This window comes from Anolis sagrei, chromosome 3, assembly GCF_037176765.1.
Source record: "Anolis sagrei isolate rAnoSag1 chromosome 3, rAnoSag1.mat, whole genome shotgun sequence".
NCBI classification, from domain to species: Eukaryota; Metazoa; Chordata; class Lepidosauria; order Squamata; family Dactyloidae; genus Anolis; species Anolis sagrei.
In genome coordinates, this window is record NC_090023.1 from 166,932,213 (window position 1) to 166,951,322 (window position 19,110).

The window sequence follows — 19,110 nt, forward strand, 5'->3', positions numbered from 1 at the left end:
GGTGGGGTTCAGAATGCTCTTTGATTGTATATATATACATCCCAGTAGCTACAACTCCCAAATGTCACTGTCTATTTTCCCCAAACTCCATCTGTGTTCATATTTGGGGCTGTGGAATATTTGTGCCAAATTTGGTCCAGATCCCTCATTGTTTGAGTCCACAGTGCTCTCTGGATGTAGGTGAACTACAACTCCCAAACAAGGTCAATGCCCACCAAACCCTGTTGGTCATTGGAGTCCTGTATGCTATGTTTGGTTCAATTCCATCATTGGTGGAATTCAGAATGCTCTTTGATTGTAGGTGAACTATAAATCCCAGCAACTACAACTCCCAAATGACAAAATCAATTTTTTGAGTGAAGGACATACATTGGGTTGTTAGGTGTATCCTGTCCAAATTTGGTGTCAATTTGTCCTGTGGTTTTTGAGTTCTGTTAATCCCACAAACGAACATTAAATTTTTATGTATATAGATTTCTCCTTTAAAGTATCCTTAAATGATAAAGAGACTTTAAGGACACCCTGTGTGTGTGTGTATTGTGGGAGTTCGTTGTCTGGCCAGGGCATGAAATGATCGGTGTAGACGGGGCCAAGGTCTCTATCCTTTATGGGCTCTCGACCTGGCCGGCTGCTGCAGTTTGGAGCGGCCTTCAATGGTCAGGGGCCAAGGCTCCAGAGCCTTGTCCTTCCTCCAAATCTGTTGTATTGTGGTTAACCACCAAAGGCTTTGGGCAATGGGACGGGCCATGCCAGGGGAACTCTAAAGTGCACTGGGCAGCCCTTGCCCCTCCTGCTGGGCGGGGGAACATGCCCCAGTCTGAACCCCCAAAGGAAGGCTCCTCGGATCAAGGCGCCCGGTTCCTGGTGGCGCAGGACGAGAGGGGCCCCGTCGAGGGAGGAGGGGGCGCGCTCATCCCGCTGGAAGAAGCGGCGGAGGCGGAGGAGGCGGCGGCGGCGGCCTTGCGCTCCTTCTGCCGGAGGTGGATCTTGGTGTGCCGCTTGCGCTCGTCGGAGCGGGCGAACTTCCTGCCGCAGAAGTCGCAGGCGAAGGGCTTCTCTCCGGTGTGGGTGCGGATGTGGGTGGTGAGGTGGTCGCTGCGGCTGAAGTTGCGCATGCAGATGCGGCACTGGAAGGGCTTGTGGCCCGTGTGGATGCGGATGTGGCGGGTCAGCTCGTCCGAGCGGGAGAAGCGCCGGTCGCAGCCCTCGGCCGGGCAAGGATAAGGCCGCTCGTGGACCGGCGTCTTGCTGGGCCGGTTGGGGTACTTGCGGGGGCGGAGGATGGGCCGCAAGGGCAAGTGGGCCGGGCTGCCGTAAGCCCCCGCCGCCAAGCGCGAAGAAGCCGACGACGAGGAGGAGGAGAGGGGGGCGCTGTTCTCGCCCAGGCCGGCAGGGGGCGCGCCGAGCGTGAAGTTCCGAATGGTGGAGAGCGGCGTCAAGGGGGGCGCGCGCACGGCATCCAAGGCGCACGAGAAGGGCTTGCGCTCCGGGAAGTCGCACGGAGGGGGCGGCGGGGGCGGCGGGGGGAAGAAGCCCGAGTAGTCTTGCATCATGGGGAAGAGGCTTTCCGCAGGTCCCGATTTGGGGGTTGGTGGTAGGAGGGCGGCGGGGGCGGCGGTGGGGGCGGGAAATGCCCCGAGGGGGCGGGCAAGAAGGAGCCTTCCTGCGGCTGCTGGTGCGGGAGGTAGAGCTCCCCGCAGGACGAGTAAGGAGGGGGAGAGTAGAGGTGCTCCATTTCCGGGGGCGCCATGGTGCCGGGGGAGCCCGAGGAAGCCACGGAGGAGGATGAAGAGGAGGAGGAGGATGTCGGAGCAGCAGCCAGCCCTTGCAAGAGCCCCGCGCTGACCAGGTTGAGAATGCCGTCGGCGGGGTAGGAGCCCATTGCGCCTGCGCCGCCGGGGTACTGGGCGTCGATGCAGAACTTGCCCATGTAGGCGAAGGGCTGAGCGGAAGCGGCGGTGGGGCGCGAGTAGGGGTGAAGCCGGCGCATGCGTACTGCAGCTCCAGGGCCCGCTTCTCGCCCATCTCGGCGGCGTCGCTCAAGGCATCTGCGGGGAGAGGAAGCGGGGCGTCAGAGCAGCACCTGTGGGAGGAAGGGGCTGGTCTGGGGGGCCCTTGGGGGGTTGCACCCAACTCTAGGGTGCTAGGATCCCACTTTCTGCACCAAACACGTCCTTCTGGAGGATGGAGCTCCGAGTGGGAAGGGAACCACGTTATCCACGGGTTCCACATTGGGACCCCAGCCCTCTCCGCATCAATACTAATACAAAGAGATAGTACTGATGAGGAGGACGAGGGAAGAGGTGGAGGGTTTCTAGAGGGAAGGGTTGATGCCCTTCTTCTGTGTCTACACAACTCAACTATATATTTCTGTATACACACACACCACATACATTTAAACACTGGGTTGTTGTAGGTTTTTTGGGCTATATGGCAATGTTCTAGTGGCATTCTCTCCTGGCGTTTCGCCTGCATCTATGGCAAGCATCTTCAGAGGTAGTGAGGTCATATGGTCATATAGAACATGGTCATATAGCCCGAAAAACCTACAACAACCCAGTGATTATTGCCATGAAAGCCTTTGACAATACAGATAAACATACTTGATGTCTTGGTTTTTAGGCCTCTTCCTGAGGTTCTTTGGGGAAAGTCGCTTCTGATGTGAGATAACTGGCCGTCTGCAAGGACGTTGTCCAGGGGACGCCCGGATGATTTGATGTTTTTATCGTCCTTGTGGGAGGCTTCTCTCATGTTCCCGCATGAGGAGCTGGAGCTGATAGAGGGAGCTCATCCGCCTCTCTCCGGATTCGAACCTGCGACCTGTCGGTCTGCAGTCCTGCCAGCACATAGGTTTTAACCCACTGCGCCACCGGGGGCTCCTTTGGGAAAAGTACATCGGATAGAGATAGGCATTCTCCTCTCTAGTTTCATAGGCTCCATCAACACTCCCATATAAAATCTAGGTGACTTGGTTTGAACTGGACTATATGGCAGTGTAGGCTCATATGACCCAATTCAAAGCAGTGGCTTATCTGCTTTGGTAACAAATCTGTAACACGGTTTTTGTTGTTGTTGCCTGGGGTATAAACCTCCTTTCCTAATTGGTTCTATCAGGTTTGTTCATAAAATCATAGAATCAAAGAGATGGAAAAGACCTCATGGGCCATCCAGTCCAACCCCCTGCCAAGAAGCAGGAATATTGCATTCAAATCACCCCTGACAGATGGCCATCCAGCCTCTGTTTAAAAACCTCCAAAGAAGGAGCTTCCACCACACTCCGGGGCAGAGAGTTCCACTGCTGAACGGCTCTCACAGTCAGGAAGTTCTTCCTCATGTTGAATTCAAATTCATAAGTTGGATTTGTATATAAATCAGAACAGGTGCATTTTTGAAGTGTAGCTCCAGCCAATAACACTATGTCACGCGATTTTTGTTCTTGGATTCTAAATGCCCTTCCCAAATTAGTTCTATCAGTAAAAACATTGATTCAACTGCCAAACAAACAAACAAACAAACAAACAAAACACCTCTTTGTTTTGGTGGGGCATTTAGCAGCACATTTTGCTAGTCAATGAATATCTCACAGAGTCTCAAAAACGTCAACACAGTTTGTGGCAGCTACAAAAAAACTCCACAAAGTTTCTAGAGTATAACAACTACTTTCAAAAGGAAGGACCTCATAATGAAACAGGAAATAACACTTTCAGACCAGGAACAGTTTGTTTGTTTTTTTCAAATTTTGTTACATAGTGTATAATTTGGATTAGATGACAGTACAGATCCAGTCTCGGATATAGGCAGAATCTACACAGGCGTATAAAAGCCAGACTATCCCCCTGAACTGGATTATATGGCAGTGTAGACTCCCATAATCCAATTCAAAGGATGATCTCCTTTGATAATCTGACACTCCTGATCTGTGACTGTAATAATAAGCAAATTCAAAATCTGGGTTACATGGCAGTGTAGCTCCATCCATAGTGAGCCTGCTTTTCTATGGGAGAGCAGATGTCAACTGGTAGGATTCCCTGGTGGCACAGAGGGTTAAACCCCTGTGCCGGCAGGACTGAAGACCCACAGGTTGCAGGTTCAAATCCGGGGGGGAGCGCGGATGAGCTCCCTCTGTCAGCTCCAGCTCCTCATGCGGGGACATGAGAGAAGCTTCCCACAAGGATGGTAAAACATGAAAACATCCTGACGTCCCCTGGGCAACGTCCTTGCAGACGGCCAATTCTCTCACACCAGAAACGACTTGCAGTTTCTCAAGTCGCTCCTGACACGACAAAAAAAAAACAACAACTGGTAGGTGGCACATGTATCTCAAAAGCTAGAGCTGATAGGGAGAAAGGGGGGCACTTTGGGGGAATCGGCAGGTCAAATGCACCCAGAATCAGGGTTTTGAGGCAGGAAAGTGTGCGAAAGGAAGCCCTGAGTGCCTTCAGTGGGTCAGTATAGAATCATAGAATCAAAGAGTTGGAAGAGACCTCATGGGCCATCCAGTCCAACCCCCTGCCAAGAAGCAGGAATATTGCATTCAAATCACCCCTGACAAATGGCCATCCAGCCTCTGCTTAAAAGCTTCCAAAGAAGGAGCCTCCACCACACTCCGGGGCAGAGAGTTCCACTGCTGAACGGCTCTCACAGTCAGGAAGTTCTTCCTAATGTTCAGATGGAATCTCCTCTCTTGTAGTTTGAAGCCATTGTTCCGCGTCCTAGTCTCCAGGGAAGCAGAAAACAAGCTTGCTCCCTCCTCCCTGTGGCTTCCTCTCACATATTTATACATGGCTATCATATCTCTTCTCAGCCTTCTCTTCTTCAGGCTAAACATGCCCAGTTCCCTAAGCCGCTCCTCATAGGGCTTGTTCTCCAGACCCTTGATCATTTTAGTCGCCCTCTGGACGGAGGAGGACAGATGTTCTGTCCCATTCCGGAGTGGAGTGGGCTGGCCCAGACCCCCACGATGGTGCCAATGGGACAAGGCAGGACCCCAACCTCCCCAAAGGAGCACCCGCACAGACACAGCCCGCCTTACCTCCCGTGGGGCCGTTCATGGGCTCCAGGGGCCCTCCTCCTCCTCCTCCTGCTAGCTCCCCATTGGGGAAGCTGATCACCGGCAGGTCCTCCACGGAGTAGAAGCCCTCGCAGGGCAAGTGGGGCACGAAGCCGCCGCTCAGACCCACAGGGAGCTTGTCCAGCGCCTTCGCCGTCATTCTCCGGGACCGTGGCCCCGCGTGGAAGTGGGCTGCAGGGCAGAGGGGGTCCCCTCCAGTATTGGAAAAAGCAGCGATACTTTTTTTTTAGTGGGGAATATTTATGGGGGGGGGGGCAGGGAGACTATTAGCTCCGAGACTCCGAGACTATTAGCGGCTCTGCTCCGAGACTGTTGTGCTGGACACACTCGGCGGCGCTTCTCGCCTCGATGGAAAAGTCTTGCTCTAAGTATTTATGGGGAGGCCGTGAATGCCCGCGACGTCACTGCCCATATAAGGACTTGAGGAACAGGGGGAAGGCCGCCCCGGCCACGGGAAAAGGCGTCGTCACAGAGGGGGAAATTTGCATGGCGGGCCCTGATTAGCTGGAATGTCTCCAAGGGCTGGGGGAGATTTGCATAGCGTGAAGGGGCGCGCGCCCCACGGGGGTTGGATTTCCACCTCGCGATGGAAGGAGGGATTTTATTTATGCACTATTATTTATTTGTTTGTTTGTTTGTTTGTTTGTTTCAAACCAGCCCTTCAGAGAAAGGGATATTCCGGTTGTCGCGCCTCCATGCCTAAAAAAGGCGAGCATCCGGCCCACCTCCTCGCTCTCCTCCCCCCCCCCCCCCTCCGCTTGCCTTTTTGGGAGTCCTTTCCGGAAACTTAGTCGGCGCGGATCAAGGGGGCCGGGCGCCAATCCAAACCCCCGCTTCCGCGCCTTGGGGACCGCGAGGCGGAGGGCCAATCAGAACGCAGCCGCGCTCGCCCAATCGGAATCCCTCCCTTTGCCTTTTCCGACCGACTTTCCTTTTCTGTCGGAGAGATGGAAACGCGGCCGCGGCGGGTGGAAAGTTTGCGCGGATCTAGCGAGTCGTGGAAACGGAATATTTGTTTCGCTTCAAATCCTTGCAGTTGCAGCAGACTCTCAGTTAACCGACACCCGCGAGGGTTGGCAGGTGCCCGATCCATGAGATTTCTCGTTGCTTGAGAGTTACTGTAAAAAATGTCTTGCTAATACTATTTATTTATTTATTTATTTATTTATTTATTTGGGGTTCTTTTACCCCGCCCTTCTCACCTCGAAGGGGACTCAGGGCGGCTTACAAAAGCAAGGCATCATAAAAACAATCAAACACAAAATTACATCAATACACAGTTAACACCAAATATACATTTATCTTCCGAGCCCAATTTAAGGTGCAGGTGCTCACCTACAAAGCCCTGAACGGTTTGGGACCACCCTACCTGCGTGACCGCATCTCCATCTATGAGCCCACACGCTCACTCCGGTCATCTGGAGAGGCCCTGCTCGTGATCCCACCTGCGTCGCAAGCGCGCTTGGTGGGGACGCGAGACAGAGCCTTTTCTGTAGTGGCCCCCCGACTTTGGAATGCCCTCCCGAAAGATCTTAGACAGGCCCCCACACTGGCAGTCTTCAGGAAGAACCTGAAAACCTGGCTGTTCCGATGTGCCTTTTCAGATTAGGAACCTCAACACCAAGTCCCAGATGCACTTTAGTAGAACCACGATCACTGCACACCGCACACTGCACTTATGTTATAACCCTATATTCCTCCCACAATATCAGCACTTTTAATCCTGTACCCACTACTCTGGCCGGCCCAGTTTTAATAACTGTCTGATGTATTGTTACTGTTTTGTTTACTTGCTTAACTGTTTTTAATTTGCTTTGTATTGTTTTACTGTATTGCTGTTCTGTGGCTTCGGCCTGTTGTAAGCCGCATCGAGTCCCTTGGGAGATGCTAGCGGGGTACAAATAAAGTTATAATAATAATAATAATAATAACCATAAAATCAATAAAACCAAATACAAACCCAGTTTCTCCTCTTACATGGTCAGCGTTCGCTACTCATAGATCTAGTTTTACGTTCCACTTCATCAATCCTGTTGGTCTTACTCGCCTGGTTGTCTGATTTAATTGCCGGAGTGCCCAAAGGCCTGGTCCCATAACCACGTCTTCACCCTCCTCCTAAAGGCGAGGAGGGATGATGATGCCCTGATTTCCCCCGGGAGTGAGTTCCACAGATGAGGGGCCACCACTGAGAAAGCCCTGCTCCTCGTCCCCACCAGCCTCACTTGTGACAGTGGTGGGGTCGATAGCAGGGCCTCCCCAGATGATCTCAGACTATACTATGCCATCATCTCTGCATTGGCTCGGTATTAATATCGAAGCACGGTAATCAAAGCAAATTTAACTTAATGTAACAGTTTTACTGTATAAGTGAAATTACTGATTTTATTTCAATTATATATCTATATAAATAAAATGTAATGTTCGTTTGTGGGATTAACAGAACTCAAAAACCAGTGGGCCAATTGACACGAAATTTGGACAGCATACACCTAACAACCCAATGTATGTCCTTCACTCAATTTTTTTTGATTTTGTCATTTGGGAGTTGTAGTTGCTGTAGTCAGGCATGTAGCCGGGGGGGGGGGGCTCGGGGGGGCTTCAGCCCCCCCCCCCCGAAATTTTCATGGTGGTTCGCGAAAAGGCCTTATTGGTGCATTATTTAAACGGTTATGTTTATTCATATCATGATCTGATCACCATACTCAATATATCCCATATGCATGGGGGTATTGGGGTAATGATACAAAAGGTTTGCTAGGTTAGACCCTCTTTCACTCAGGCTCAGCCCCCCCGAAACCCCCCCTGAAAAAAATTCAGCCCCCCCCCCCCCAAAGAAATCCTGGCTACGGGCCTGGCTGTAGTTGATTACTTATAATCAAAGAACATTCAGATCTCCATCAATGATGGTATTGAACCAAACGTGACACACAAAACTCCCATGACCAACAGAAAACACTAGAAGGCAGGCCCGTAGCCAGGATTTTGATTCGGGGGTGGGGGGGGTGGGGGGGGTGGGGGGGGGGTTGCTGAGTCTGGGTGAAAGGGTCTACCCTAGCAAACCTTTTGTATCGTTACCCCAATACCCCCATGCATATGAGATATATTGAGCATGGTGATCAGATCATGATATGAGTAAACATAACAGTTTAAATAATGCACCAGTAAGGCCTTTTCGCACCATGAGAATTTGGGGGGGGGGGGCTGAAGCCCCCAAAGCGCCCCCCCCCCCAGCTACATGCCTGCTAGAAGGGTTTGGTGGGCATTGACCTTGAGTTTGGGAGTTGTAGTTCACCTACATCCAGAGAGCACTGTGGACTCACACAATGAGGGATCTGGACCAAACTTGGCACAAATATTCCATAGGCCCAAATATGAACACAGATGGAGTTTGGAGGAAATTGACCTTGACATTTGGGATTTGTAGTTACTGGGATTTATATAGTTCACCTACAATCAAAGAGCATTCTGAATCCCACAAACGACAGAATTGGGGCAAACTTCCCACACAGAACCCCTATGAGCAACAGAAAAGGTCATTCAGACCAACTCTCTTCACCAGGGCAAGAAAATGTAATCAGAGCCCTCCTGACAAAGAGCCATCCAGCCATAGATATAGATAGATAGATATGATTCACACATAGAGGAGGCCTTAGGTAATTTTCAACTGTAAGCAAACAGTATTTTGGCGCCCTCCCCCCAACCAATCACTGATATATATTTTTTGTTTGTCGTGGGAGTTCTGTGTGCCATATTTGGTTCAGTTCCATCATTGGTGGAGTTCAGAGTGCTCTTTGATTGTAGGTGAACTATACATCCCAATAACTACAACTCGCATATATCAAGGACTATTTTCCCCTGAAAGCGCCTCAAGAGCACACCTGGGCAAAATCAACTATACTGCAAATGCTTACTTTGCGTGATGGGTTGAGCCGCCCCTGTACACACACACACACACACACACACAGATATCGCATCATAGATATGAAAGGGACCCCTAAAGAAGGAGTATGATATGTTACATATTCCAGAGTAGACAAACCAGACAATCTCCACATCAACACTGAAAAAGAAACAACAAGAAATACTGTTTACCCACAAGCATCAAGAAATTACATAGATTAGAAACCAATGCTTTCTCATTACTTTATTTTCCAGATCACCAGACTGGGCCACAGCAACGCATGGCAGGGGACAGCTAGTATATATATATATATTCTATTTTATCTTTGTTTGTTTGCCGTTTGCTTTAGATTTCCGGTTAACTGAAAGTCTGCTGACTATTATTACACAATGTAGCAAAATGTGGAAAAAATATGTTCCTGGTTTGAAGGTATTATTTCCTGTTTGATTGTACGGCACTGACTTGGAAAGTAGTTCTACTCCAGAAGCTTCTTTTTTTGTGGCTGCCACAAACGACGTTGAATTGGTTGAGACTCCTCTCTTGAGATATTCCTTGGGGGGGGGGGGGGAGGTAAAGGTTGTCCCCTGATATTACGTCCAGTCATGCTGCTTCTGGTCGCTTCTGTAGTGAGAGAATCAGCCATCTACGGAGACATTGCCCAGGGGACGCCCAGATGTCTTGCAATCCTGTGAGGAGACTACTCTCATGTCCCTAATCCATCTCAGGCTCAGAAAGCTCAGGCTCAAAGTGAGCCACAACAGTATCTGCCAGCACGCCAACAACTTAAATCAAGAAATAGTTTTCTAAGATCTACAGAGACACTCCCTGGAACACCCCAGCAAGCAAGAGTCCAAAAGTGGCAGGCTCAAACCCAGAACTTCAATCAATGGCTGATACCAAATGAGAGACTCCCCCCTGGGCACACAGAAAACTGGGCAACTTGGAAGGCGCTGAACAGACTGCGCTCTGGCACCACGAGATGCAGAGCCAACCTTAAGAAATGGGGCTGCAAAGTGGAATCCACGACATGCGAGTGTGGAGAAGAGCAAACCACTGACCACCTGCTGCAATGCAACCCGAGCCCTGCCACATGCGCAATGGAGGACCTCCTTGTGGTGACACCAGAGGCACTCCAAGTGGCCAGATACTGGTCAAAGGACATTTAATCAACTACCAAGCTTGCAAACTTTGTGTTTTGTTTGTTTGTTTGTTTGTTTGTTAAAAAATGCCACATAACTGTTTGGTCTGCTACTGACACGGGAAATAAAACATCATGTCTGACTCTGCGGTGTGGTGCTCATCTCCATTTCTAAGCCGAAGAGCTAGCGTTGTCCATAGACACCTCCAAGGTCATGTGGCCGGCATGACTGCATGGAGCGCACCCGTTACCTTCCCGCCTTTTCCTTTTTCCTTGAAAAGCTATAACAAAATGTGCTGCAGGATGTCCCACAAAACCAAATATTTTTGCAGTTGAATAAACTTTTTCCACGTTTTATGATAGAACCAATTAGGAAGGGACACTTATAACCCAGAACAAAAACCGTGTGACATAGTGTAAGATGCAGAACGGCTCTTAGAATGTCTACTACTGTCCATTTAGTATAGTTTACTCTCAGTAGGAGAGAGGACAGGCCCCATCTATTTATATGGCAGTGTTTTGTTTCCCTCAGGCCCCATCTGCACTGCCATATACATCCAGATTATCTGCTTTGAATTGGATTATATGGCAGTATAGACTCATATAATTCGGTGATATAATTCAGTGATATTTTATATTGTTTATTTTATGTGTTATTTTATATTTTTGTCATAATGTACTTTCTTGTTATTTTATGTTTAATCTTGTTGTATTATTTTGGGCCTGGCCTTGTTGTATTATTTTGGGCCTAGCCACCCCGAGTCCTCTTTGGGGAGATGGTGGTGGGTTATAAATAAAGTTTACTATTATTGTTGTTGTTATTATTATTATTATTATTATTCAAAGCAGATTATACTATGCACTTTACCACTGATTTAGGACTGACTGCGTTCTCTCATCTCTCTTTGAAAAACCCTATCCGAGTTATATCCTACCTTGTTTATGCCCAGCATTATTTTTTAAATTTTAAATTATTACATTTGGCCCGGCCATAGGTTTTTAAATGCTTGTGTGTTACTGTTATTGTTTATTTTTTGTTTATGTGATTTATATTAATAGTTTTGTATTGATTGTTTTTTGTTATTGCCTGTGTTTACTGATGTACTGTGGGCTTGGCCTCATGTAAGCCACACCGAGTCCCTTGGGGAGATGGTAGCGGGGTATAAATAAAGTTTTATTACGATTTTATTATTATTACTAGCTGTCCCCTGCCATGCATTGCTGTGGCCCCGTCTGGTGATCTGGAAAATAAAGTAATGAGAAAGTGTTGGTTTCCAATCTATATAATTTCTTGATGCTTGTGGGTAAACAGTATTTCTTGTTGTTTCTTTTTCAGTGTTGATGTGGAGAGTGTCTGGTTTGCCTACTCTGGAATATGGGACATATCATAGTCCTTCTTTAGGGGTCCCTTTCAAATCTGTGTGTGTGTGTGTGTGAATCATATCTATCTATCTATATCTATGGCTGGATGGCTCTTTGTCAGGGGGGCTCTGATTACATTTTCTTGCTCTGGGGAAGAGAGTTGGACTGGATGGCCTTGAGTATTTTCTGTTGGTCGTGGGGGTTCTGTGTGGGAAATTTGCCCCAATTCTGTGGTTTGTGGGATTCTGAATGCTCTTTGATTGTAGGTGAACTATAAATCCTAGTAACTACAAATCCCAAATGTCAAGGTCTATTTCCCCCAAACTCCATCTGTGTTCATATTTGGGCATATGGAATATTCGTGCCAAGTTTGGTCCAGATCCCTCATTGTTTGAGTCCACAGTGCTCTCTGGATGTAGGTGAAGTACAACTTCCAAACTCAAGGTCAATGCCCACCAAACCCTTCTAGTGTTTTCTGTTGGTCAGGGGAGTCCCGTATGCCACGTTTGATTCAATTCCATAATTGGTGGAGTTCAGAATGTTCTTTGATGTAGGTGAACTATAAATCCCAGCAACTACAACTCCCAAATGACAAAATCAAAAAAATTGAGTAAAGGACATAAATTGGGTTGTTAGGTCTATGTTGTCCAAATTTGGTGTCAACTCGCCCACTGGTTTTTGAGTTCTGTTAATCCCACAAACGAACATCACATTTTTATTTATATAGATTATCTGATTTGATAATCTGGATTATATGGCAGTGTAGAAGGGGCCTTTTTCTTCCCTGTCCTCCATTCCCAAGGTCCCAAGCACACAAAGCAGAGAAGGGTTGAGCCGAGTTGCTCTTTCTAGTCCTTTCTTACTTGTGGATGTTGGATGCTGAGATCATGGCAGAATGGGAGGAACCCAGAGCTGCCTGGAGAAGGGGAAAAGGCTTGGGCAAATCCCTTTGCCTGTTTGCTTCTTCATTTCTTTCAGAGTAATGAAGCAGAAGGTATATTCAACAAAGGAATGCCTCCTTTGTGGGATATCCCTTTGTTGCAACTAAAACCTAGACTACCACTGACAGAGAAAGGAGGGCAGCAAGCAAGCAAATAAAGGCCTGAATTGTACGGTTACGAACAAGCTAGGTTCTGTAGGTTTGTTCTTAAACTGAATTTGTTTGTAAAACAGAACAGCTACTGCAACCAAATATCTATTTCAGTTCTGTGGATATGAGGGATGTATGGTAATGCCTTCCACCTGGTAGTTAACCTGACATTCTGTGTCTCTATAGCACAGTGAAGTGTTGTCCCCTGATCTAAAAACAGGGAGGTGATAAAAGACCACTTTCTTGTTAAAACTCAGTAATGAAAGAACCTGCTGCAAGTCACTTCTGGCAAACCACAGACCACCTACTACAATGCAGCCTGAGCCCTGCCACGTGCACAATGGAGGACCTTCTCACAGTGACAAGTTTTTAAACTTTGTGTTTTTAAATATTATTATTATTAAAAACTTTTATATCCCGGCCTTCTCTACCTCCGTAGAGGGACTCGGACCGGCTAACAGCAAAAATTCAATGCTAACAGTAAAATCTAAAACATCATATCAAGCAGTAAATTAACACATACATAAAATAAATACAAATACAAAAAGCCGTTCACCAAGATAAAAACGTGTCCAACTCAGTCCTTAAATGTCCATATATTGTAGTCATAGCTTTGGTCGATTACCAGTCTCACCCATCATTCTGCAAAGGCCTTGCTCCACAGCCAGGTTTTCACTAACTTTCTGAAGGTCAGGAGGAAGGGGGCAGATCTAATTTCATTCGGGAGGGAATTCCATAGCCAGGGGGGCCACCACTGAAAAGGCCCTGTCTCTCGTCCCCACCAAATGCAACTGCAAAGGTAGCGGGACCAAGAGCAGGGCCTCTCCAGATGATCTTAACACTCTTGATGGTTCATAGGGGAGAATACACTACATTCGGACAGGTAAACTGGGCCTTGTAGGTCAAAACCAGCACTTTGAATTGTGCTCGGAAGCTAATTGGCAGCCAGTGGAGTTGGCGCAACAAGGGCATTGTGCGCTCCCTGTACCCCGCTCCTGTTAATAACCTGGCTGCAGAGTGTTGGACTAATAGCAGTTTCCGAACAGTCTTCAAAGGCAACCTTACGTAGAGAGCGTTGCAGTAGTCTAAACGGGATGCAACCAGAGCGTGGACTACCGTGCACTCTCAACTCACTTCTGACACAATAAATAAATAAAGAGCCAAATCTATCACCACATAGGATTTTTATTTTTTTTGTCGTGTCAGGAGCGACTTGAAAAACTGCTTCTGGTGTGAGAGAATTGGCTGTCTGCAAGGACGTTGCCCAAGGGACACCGGGATGATTTTGATGTTTTTATCATCCTTGTGGGAGGCTTCTCTCATGTCCCTGTATGAGAAGCTGGAGCTGATAGAGGGAGCTCATCCACCTCTCCCCGGATTTGAACCTGCAACCTGTCCTGCTGGCAAATGGGTTTAACCCACTGCGGCACCGGGGGCTCCACATAGGATGAATAGCCATAATTCACAAAGCCTTCTGGAATGGCTGTCCTACATCTTTTACAAGTCTGGCTTTCTTTCACTGCTCCACCCTGTAATGCATGCAGCCCCAAAGCTGTACAGGCTTTCTCTTTCTGGTTGTTCTAATCTATTTCTGAACATCCCTAACAATTGCCAAAGATTGGAAAGGGGAGAAAATATTAAGCATTTAAAATGGGAAGGATAAACTGTGGGACTATGCACAGATGGCTAAGATTTCTAGCAATTTGAAATATGAAAATCATGAAACATTTGAAAGAAACTGGAAGCTGGCTTTAGCAAATTTGACGGGCGGTTTTAAGAAATAAAAACAAGAGGAATTTATTGAGCTAGAAGTATATAGGGTTAAACAACATGTGCATAATCTCTGTGGGGATCAGTAACGGAAGCCAAGATGGAGGGTAGCACTGGGGGTGGGTTGAGGGGCAATTGTACTGTGAGTGGCGGTTGTCTACGTATGTGTTTGTGATGTATTTGGTGGGTGTATTTTTTAAAAGAACCTGCCTAGTAGATTTCGTTTTCTGGCAGGCTTTTTTTAATTTGGTTCCTCCCAAAGAAAAATTCCACTTCTCAAATGAAATCCCCCCCCCCCCCCCCCAGTCTTCTAACATTGCAGTAATTCCAGTTTAGCATTTAGATGCAATATTCCTGCTTCTTGGCAGGGGGTTGGACTGGATGGCCCATGAGGTCTCTTCCAACTCTATGATTCTATGTCTCACAAAAAGAGCAGGCAAAGTGATCTAGGGAATGGAAACAGGGCAAATAAAGGAGTTTTAGATTTTCAGTGCTTTATAATCCAGATTATCACATCAGATAATCCACATTATCTCATTTGAACTGAATTATATGAGTCTACACTGCCAGATAATCCAGTTCAAAGTAGATACTCTGGATATATGACAGTGTAGAAAGGTCCTTATTCTGGATTGCTAGAAATTTGGGGAGAAAAAAATAATGGGGGGACAGAATTGTTTTCTTGGGAGACAATGCTGAATCTCTGGTCCACACTTCTATCCACTTCTAATTGACAGTAATTCCAATCCTCCCTCAGTTTAATACTTAAGAGGAGTGTTGTCGAAGGCTTTTCTGGCTGGAATCACTAGGTTCTTGTGGGTTTTTTTCGGGCTATAGAGCCATGTTCTAGAGGCATTTCTCCTGACGTTTCGCCTGCATCTATGGCAAGCATCCTCAGAGGTGTGAGGTCTGTTGGAAGTAGGAAAAATGGGTTTATATATCTGTGGAATGGCTGGGGTGGGGCAAAGGAGCTCTTCCCTGCTGCACTTAGGTGTGAATGTTTAGCTGATCACCTTAAGAGGAGTTTTTCACCACTGGACAAAAAACCCAAGTGAAATGTGACTCTTCATCTCACATTAAAGGCTTTCTTTTGTATCTTTGACCATGCGCCACCCTGTGGTACAAATCTTAGTAGCTGGCAAAACAATCCTCTTTAAAACCTCTTCCAAATAATGTCTGAAACTTCAAAAGCATACTAATCACAGAAGTGAGAAACTATATCCATATTGCTAAGTATTAAATTAAGCAAATATCAGCTTGCATTTCATGCTTCAAGTTGGGCTTAATATCTAGTAGATATTATCTACCCAGGACTTTACCATAGTTCCCCAAATGCTTTCTAGATGTCTACTAAATAATTTCTTATTATATATATATATATATATATATATATATATATATTCTTAAACTATTACATTTGGCCCGGCCACAGGTTTTTAAATCCTTGTGTGTTACTGTTTATTGGTTATTGTTTATATGTGATTTATATTAATTGTATTGTATTTATTGTTTTTTGTTTATTGCTTTTTGTTTTTATTGATGTGTTGTTGGGCTTGTAAGCCACTCAGAGTCCCTTGGGGAGATGGTGGCGGAGTATAAATAAAGTTTATTATTATTATTTATTATTTTTGGAAGGTAAGTATTGGCTAGTTTTGGTCTTCTTCAGGATGGGCTGGTGAAAATCGTGTCTATTCTGCCAAGAACCCTGTGCTCAAACAATACTCAGTTGGACTTGTTCCACAACATAAGCACACACACACGTTTAAAAAAATAAACATGCAATTGAGAGTAGATTTGAGGGAGGGAACGTTAAAGAGGAAACACAGGAGCACTTTCTCCATATGCAGCCTACTGTTTATATGGGTGTTAAAAATTCACAAGTATTTTTCTGATACATTACAAAGGGTCCCCCTGCCCGCCCCCAAAAAAGGGTAAAATAAAGAGATAAATAGCTTACCGAGGTGCGTCAACGTCTGAACGGTCAGTATATCACATTAGCAAAGCCTCGTTTTTAACCCACCGCAGTGTCTATAAGGAGTGGGCCCACTCCCATTCATAAACTTGTCAGAAAGCCAGCAATTATGCATCTGCCTGCTTTATAATGTTGAGCTCCTCTTCCTGCAAAGCTCTGGTGCAACTATGCAAGGGTTCGTCTCCCAAATTCCTTTTTTTTTGGGGGGTGGTTGTATTTAAAGGGGTCCACCCACACCTCCAATCTCCCGCTTGTACCTTTTGCTGCATTTCCCTCATCCCCCCTCCACATGTCACCCCATAAGAGAGTAAAAAAAGCAGCAAAGAAAACTATGCACTTGGGATTTAAAAACACTTTTAAAAGAAGGATACTCGAGTTTATGAAACACCTACGGATTTGGAGAAACAGGGGAGAGGGAATTCAAGCAAGAAATCTCATTGAAAAACATTCTGCTGACTCAGTATTTGATCATTCCTTGATCTTGGTTGTGAAAGGTGCTTTCTTGCAGTAGTTCTCGGGGTTTCCAGGACAAATAGCATAATATTTAGCCATCTTTAACCTTTCTTTCTTTCTTTCTTTCTTTCTTTTGCCCTGACATTACCCTTAGGAGTCCACTGAACATAGGGAAAATTTCCATCCCACATCACAATGTATAAAGAGAGATTTGCTAAGAAGGTTTTAATATATAGACTAGCTGTCCCCTGCCACGCGTTGCTGTGGCCAAGTCTGTTGATCTGGAAAACAAAGTAATGAGAAAGTGTTGGTTTCTAATATATGTAATTTCTTTCTGCTTGTGGGTAAACAGCATTTCTTGCTGTTTCTTTGTCAGTGTTGATGTGAAGAGTGTCTGGTTTTCCCACCCTGGAATATGCAACATATCATTGTCCTTCTTTAAGGGTCCCTTTCAAATCTATGATACTATATCTGTGTGTGTGTGAATCATATCTATATCTATCTATCTATCTATCTATCTATCTATCTATCTATATCTATGGCTGGATGGCTCTTTGTCAGGAGGACTTTGATTACATTTTCTTGCCCTGATGAAGGGAGTTGGATTGGATGGCCTTAAGTATTTTCTGTTGGTCATGGGGGTTCTGTGTGGGAAGTTTGCCCCAATTCTGTCGTTTGTGGGATTGAGAATGCTCTTTGATTGTAGGTGAACTGTGAATCCCAGTGACTACAACCCCCAAATGTCAAGGTCTATTTCCCCCAAACTCCATCTGTGTTCATATTTGGTCGTATTGAGTGCTTATGCCAAATTTGGTCCAGATCCATCATTGTTTGAGTCCACGGTGCTCTCTGGATGTAGGTGAACTACAACTCCCAAACTCAAGGTCAATGCCCACCAAACCCTTCCAGTATTTTCTGTTGGTCATGGGAGTTTTGTGTGCCATGTTTGGTTCAATTCCACCATTGAGGGAGTTCTGAATGCTCTTTGATTGTAAGTAAACTATAAATCCCAGCAACTACAACTCTCAAATGACAAAATAAAAAAATTGAGTGATGGTCACTCCTTGTGTTGTGAGATGTTTTGTTGCCAAATTTGGTGTGATTTCGTTCATGGGTTCTGTTCCGTCTCCCAAGAAACCTGTTTTGTTTCAGAGCTGCTGCAGTTTTGCAAAGCCTACAGAGTTAGCAGCCAAAGGCAGGAAAGCCAGTTTGCAGGCCTTCTCTGCAATGATTGGCCTAGAGAGTTTAGAGCCCCGCCCTTCCTCCCAGGGAGAGTCTCCATTTTGGAATCCCCCTCCCCTATTCAGTTCTGAAGAAGAAATCTGATGTGCTGGAGGCCGAGAAAGGTAACTCTGACAAACCACCGCAAAAACAATTGAGAACAATTAAGAATAGAATTAAGAATTGAGAATTAGAGAAGACAATTGAGATAGAAGCTAAATTGAGTCATAGATAGAATAGAACTGAGTTATAGATAGAATAGAATTGAGTCATAGCTAGAATAGAATTGAGTTTATAGAGTTTATAGAGAGAGAGAGACTGCATTGCTTTTCTCCAAGGCTAATCTTGAGCCTAGATAGATAGGGAAAGATTTGTTCTTTCTAAAGATAAAGGCTCTGGATTAGGGTGAAGGATTCCTGGACCCTTTGCCACTTGGAAAAGGCTCTCTCAGTAACTGGTGGAGAAAAGAAAGAAGGAATATCTATTTGGTTTTATCTATTAACTGTTCTGTTTGCAACTTTGAAAGAACTGTACCAAGTATGCAAGACTTTGAAATAAATATCCTTTTTTGATGTTCAGAACTTGCAATAGACTCAATTGCTGAGTATCCCAATCGTCTCAAGAAAAGTCCCATCAGTTTGCCCAGACATAGGGAACAGCACATCATAGTTTTGTTTTTTATAAAAGTGACTGGGTGTAACGGCACAGGCTCTTTTGTTTTTAAGGTACTCATTATGCACAGAGCATTTAGATAGATAGATAGATAGATAGATAGATAGATAGATAGATTTAGTGCATTGCAATAGCTTGGCCTAGAGCAGGGGTTCTCAAACCTTTTCAGCCGTGGAGCCCTTTTAGAAGCAAATGTTTCTTGTGAAGCCACAAAAAACATTATTATATTATATTATATTATATTATATTATATTATATTATATTATTATATATCATCATACAAGATACACACTCACACATGCATATATACAAGAGCACAGTTTGAGAACCTCTGGCTTAGAGTCCCTGTTTTCAGAGGTCTTCTCCAGAAGGGAGATGTGTGTGCAAGTTAATCCAGTTTTGTGAGGCTCAGCTCCAGGTAACCCTACACACAATCCTCATCCTGAAGTTCCTGCATTTC

The 19,110-nt window shown here is 45.9% G+C and overlaps 1 protein-coding gene across 1 annotated transcript; it reads right to left on the bottom strand.

The window, feature by feature from the left end:
* Window positions 1-758: 758 nt before the first annotated feature.
* EGR2 (early growth response 2) lies at window positions 759-5,430 on the bottom strand. Its single transcript, XM_060766844.2, is given in 4 exon segments — window positions 759-1,588; window positions 1,591-1,971; window positions 1,974-2,048; window positions 5,033-5,430. Coding segments are annotated over 4 exon segments (1,377 nt in total). The 5' UTR covers window positions 5,211-5,430; the 3' UTR covers window positions 759-845.
* Between the last annotated feature and the right edge of the window lie 13,680 nt (window positions 5,431-19,110).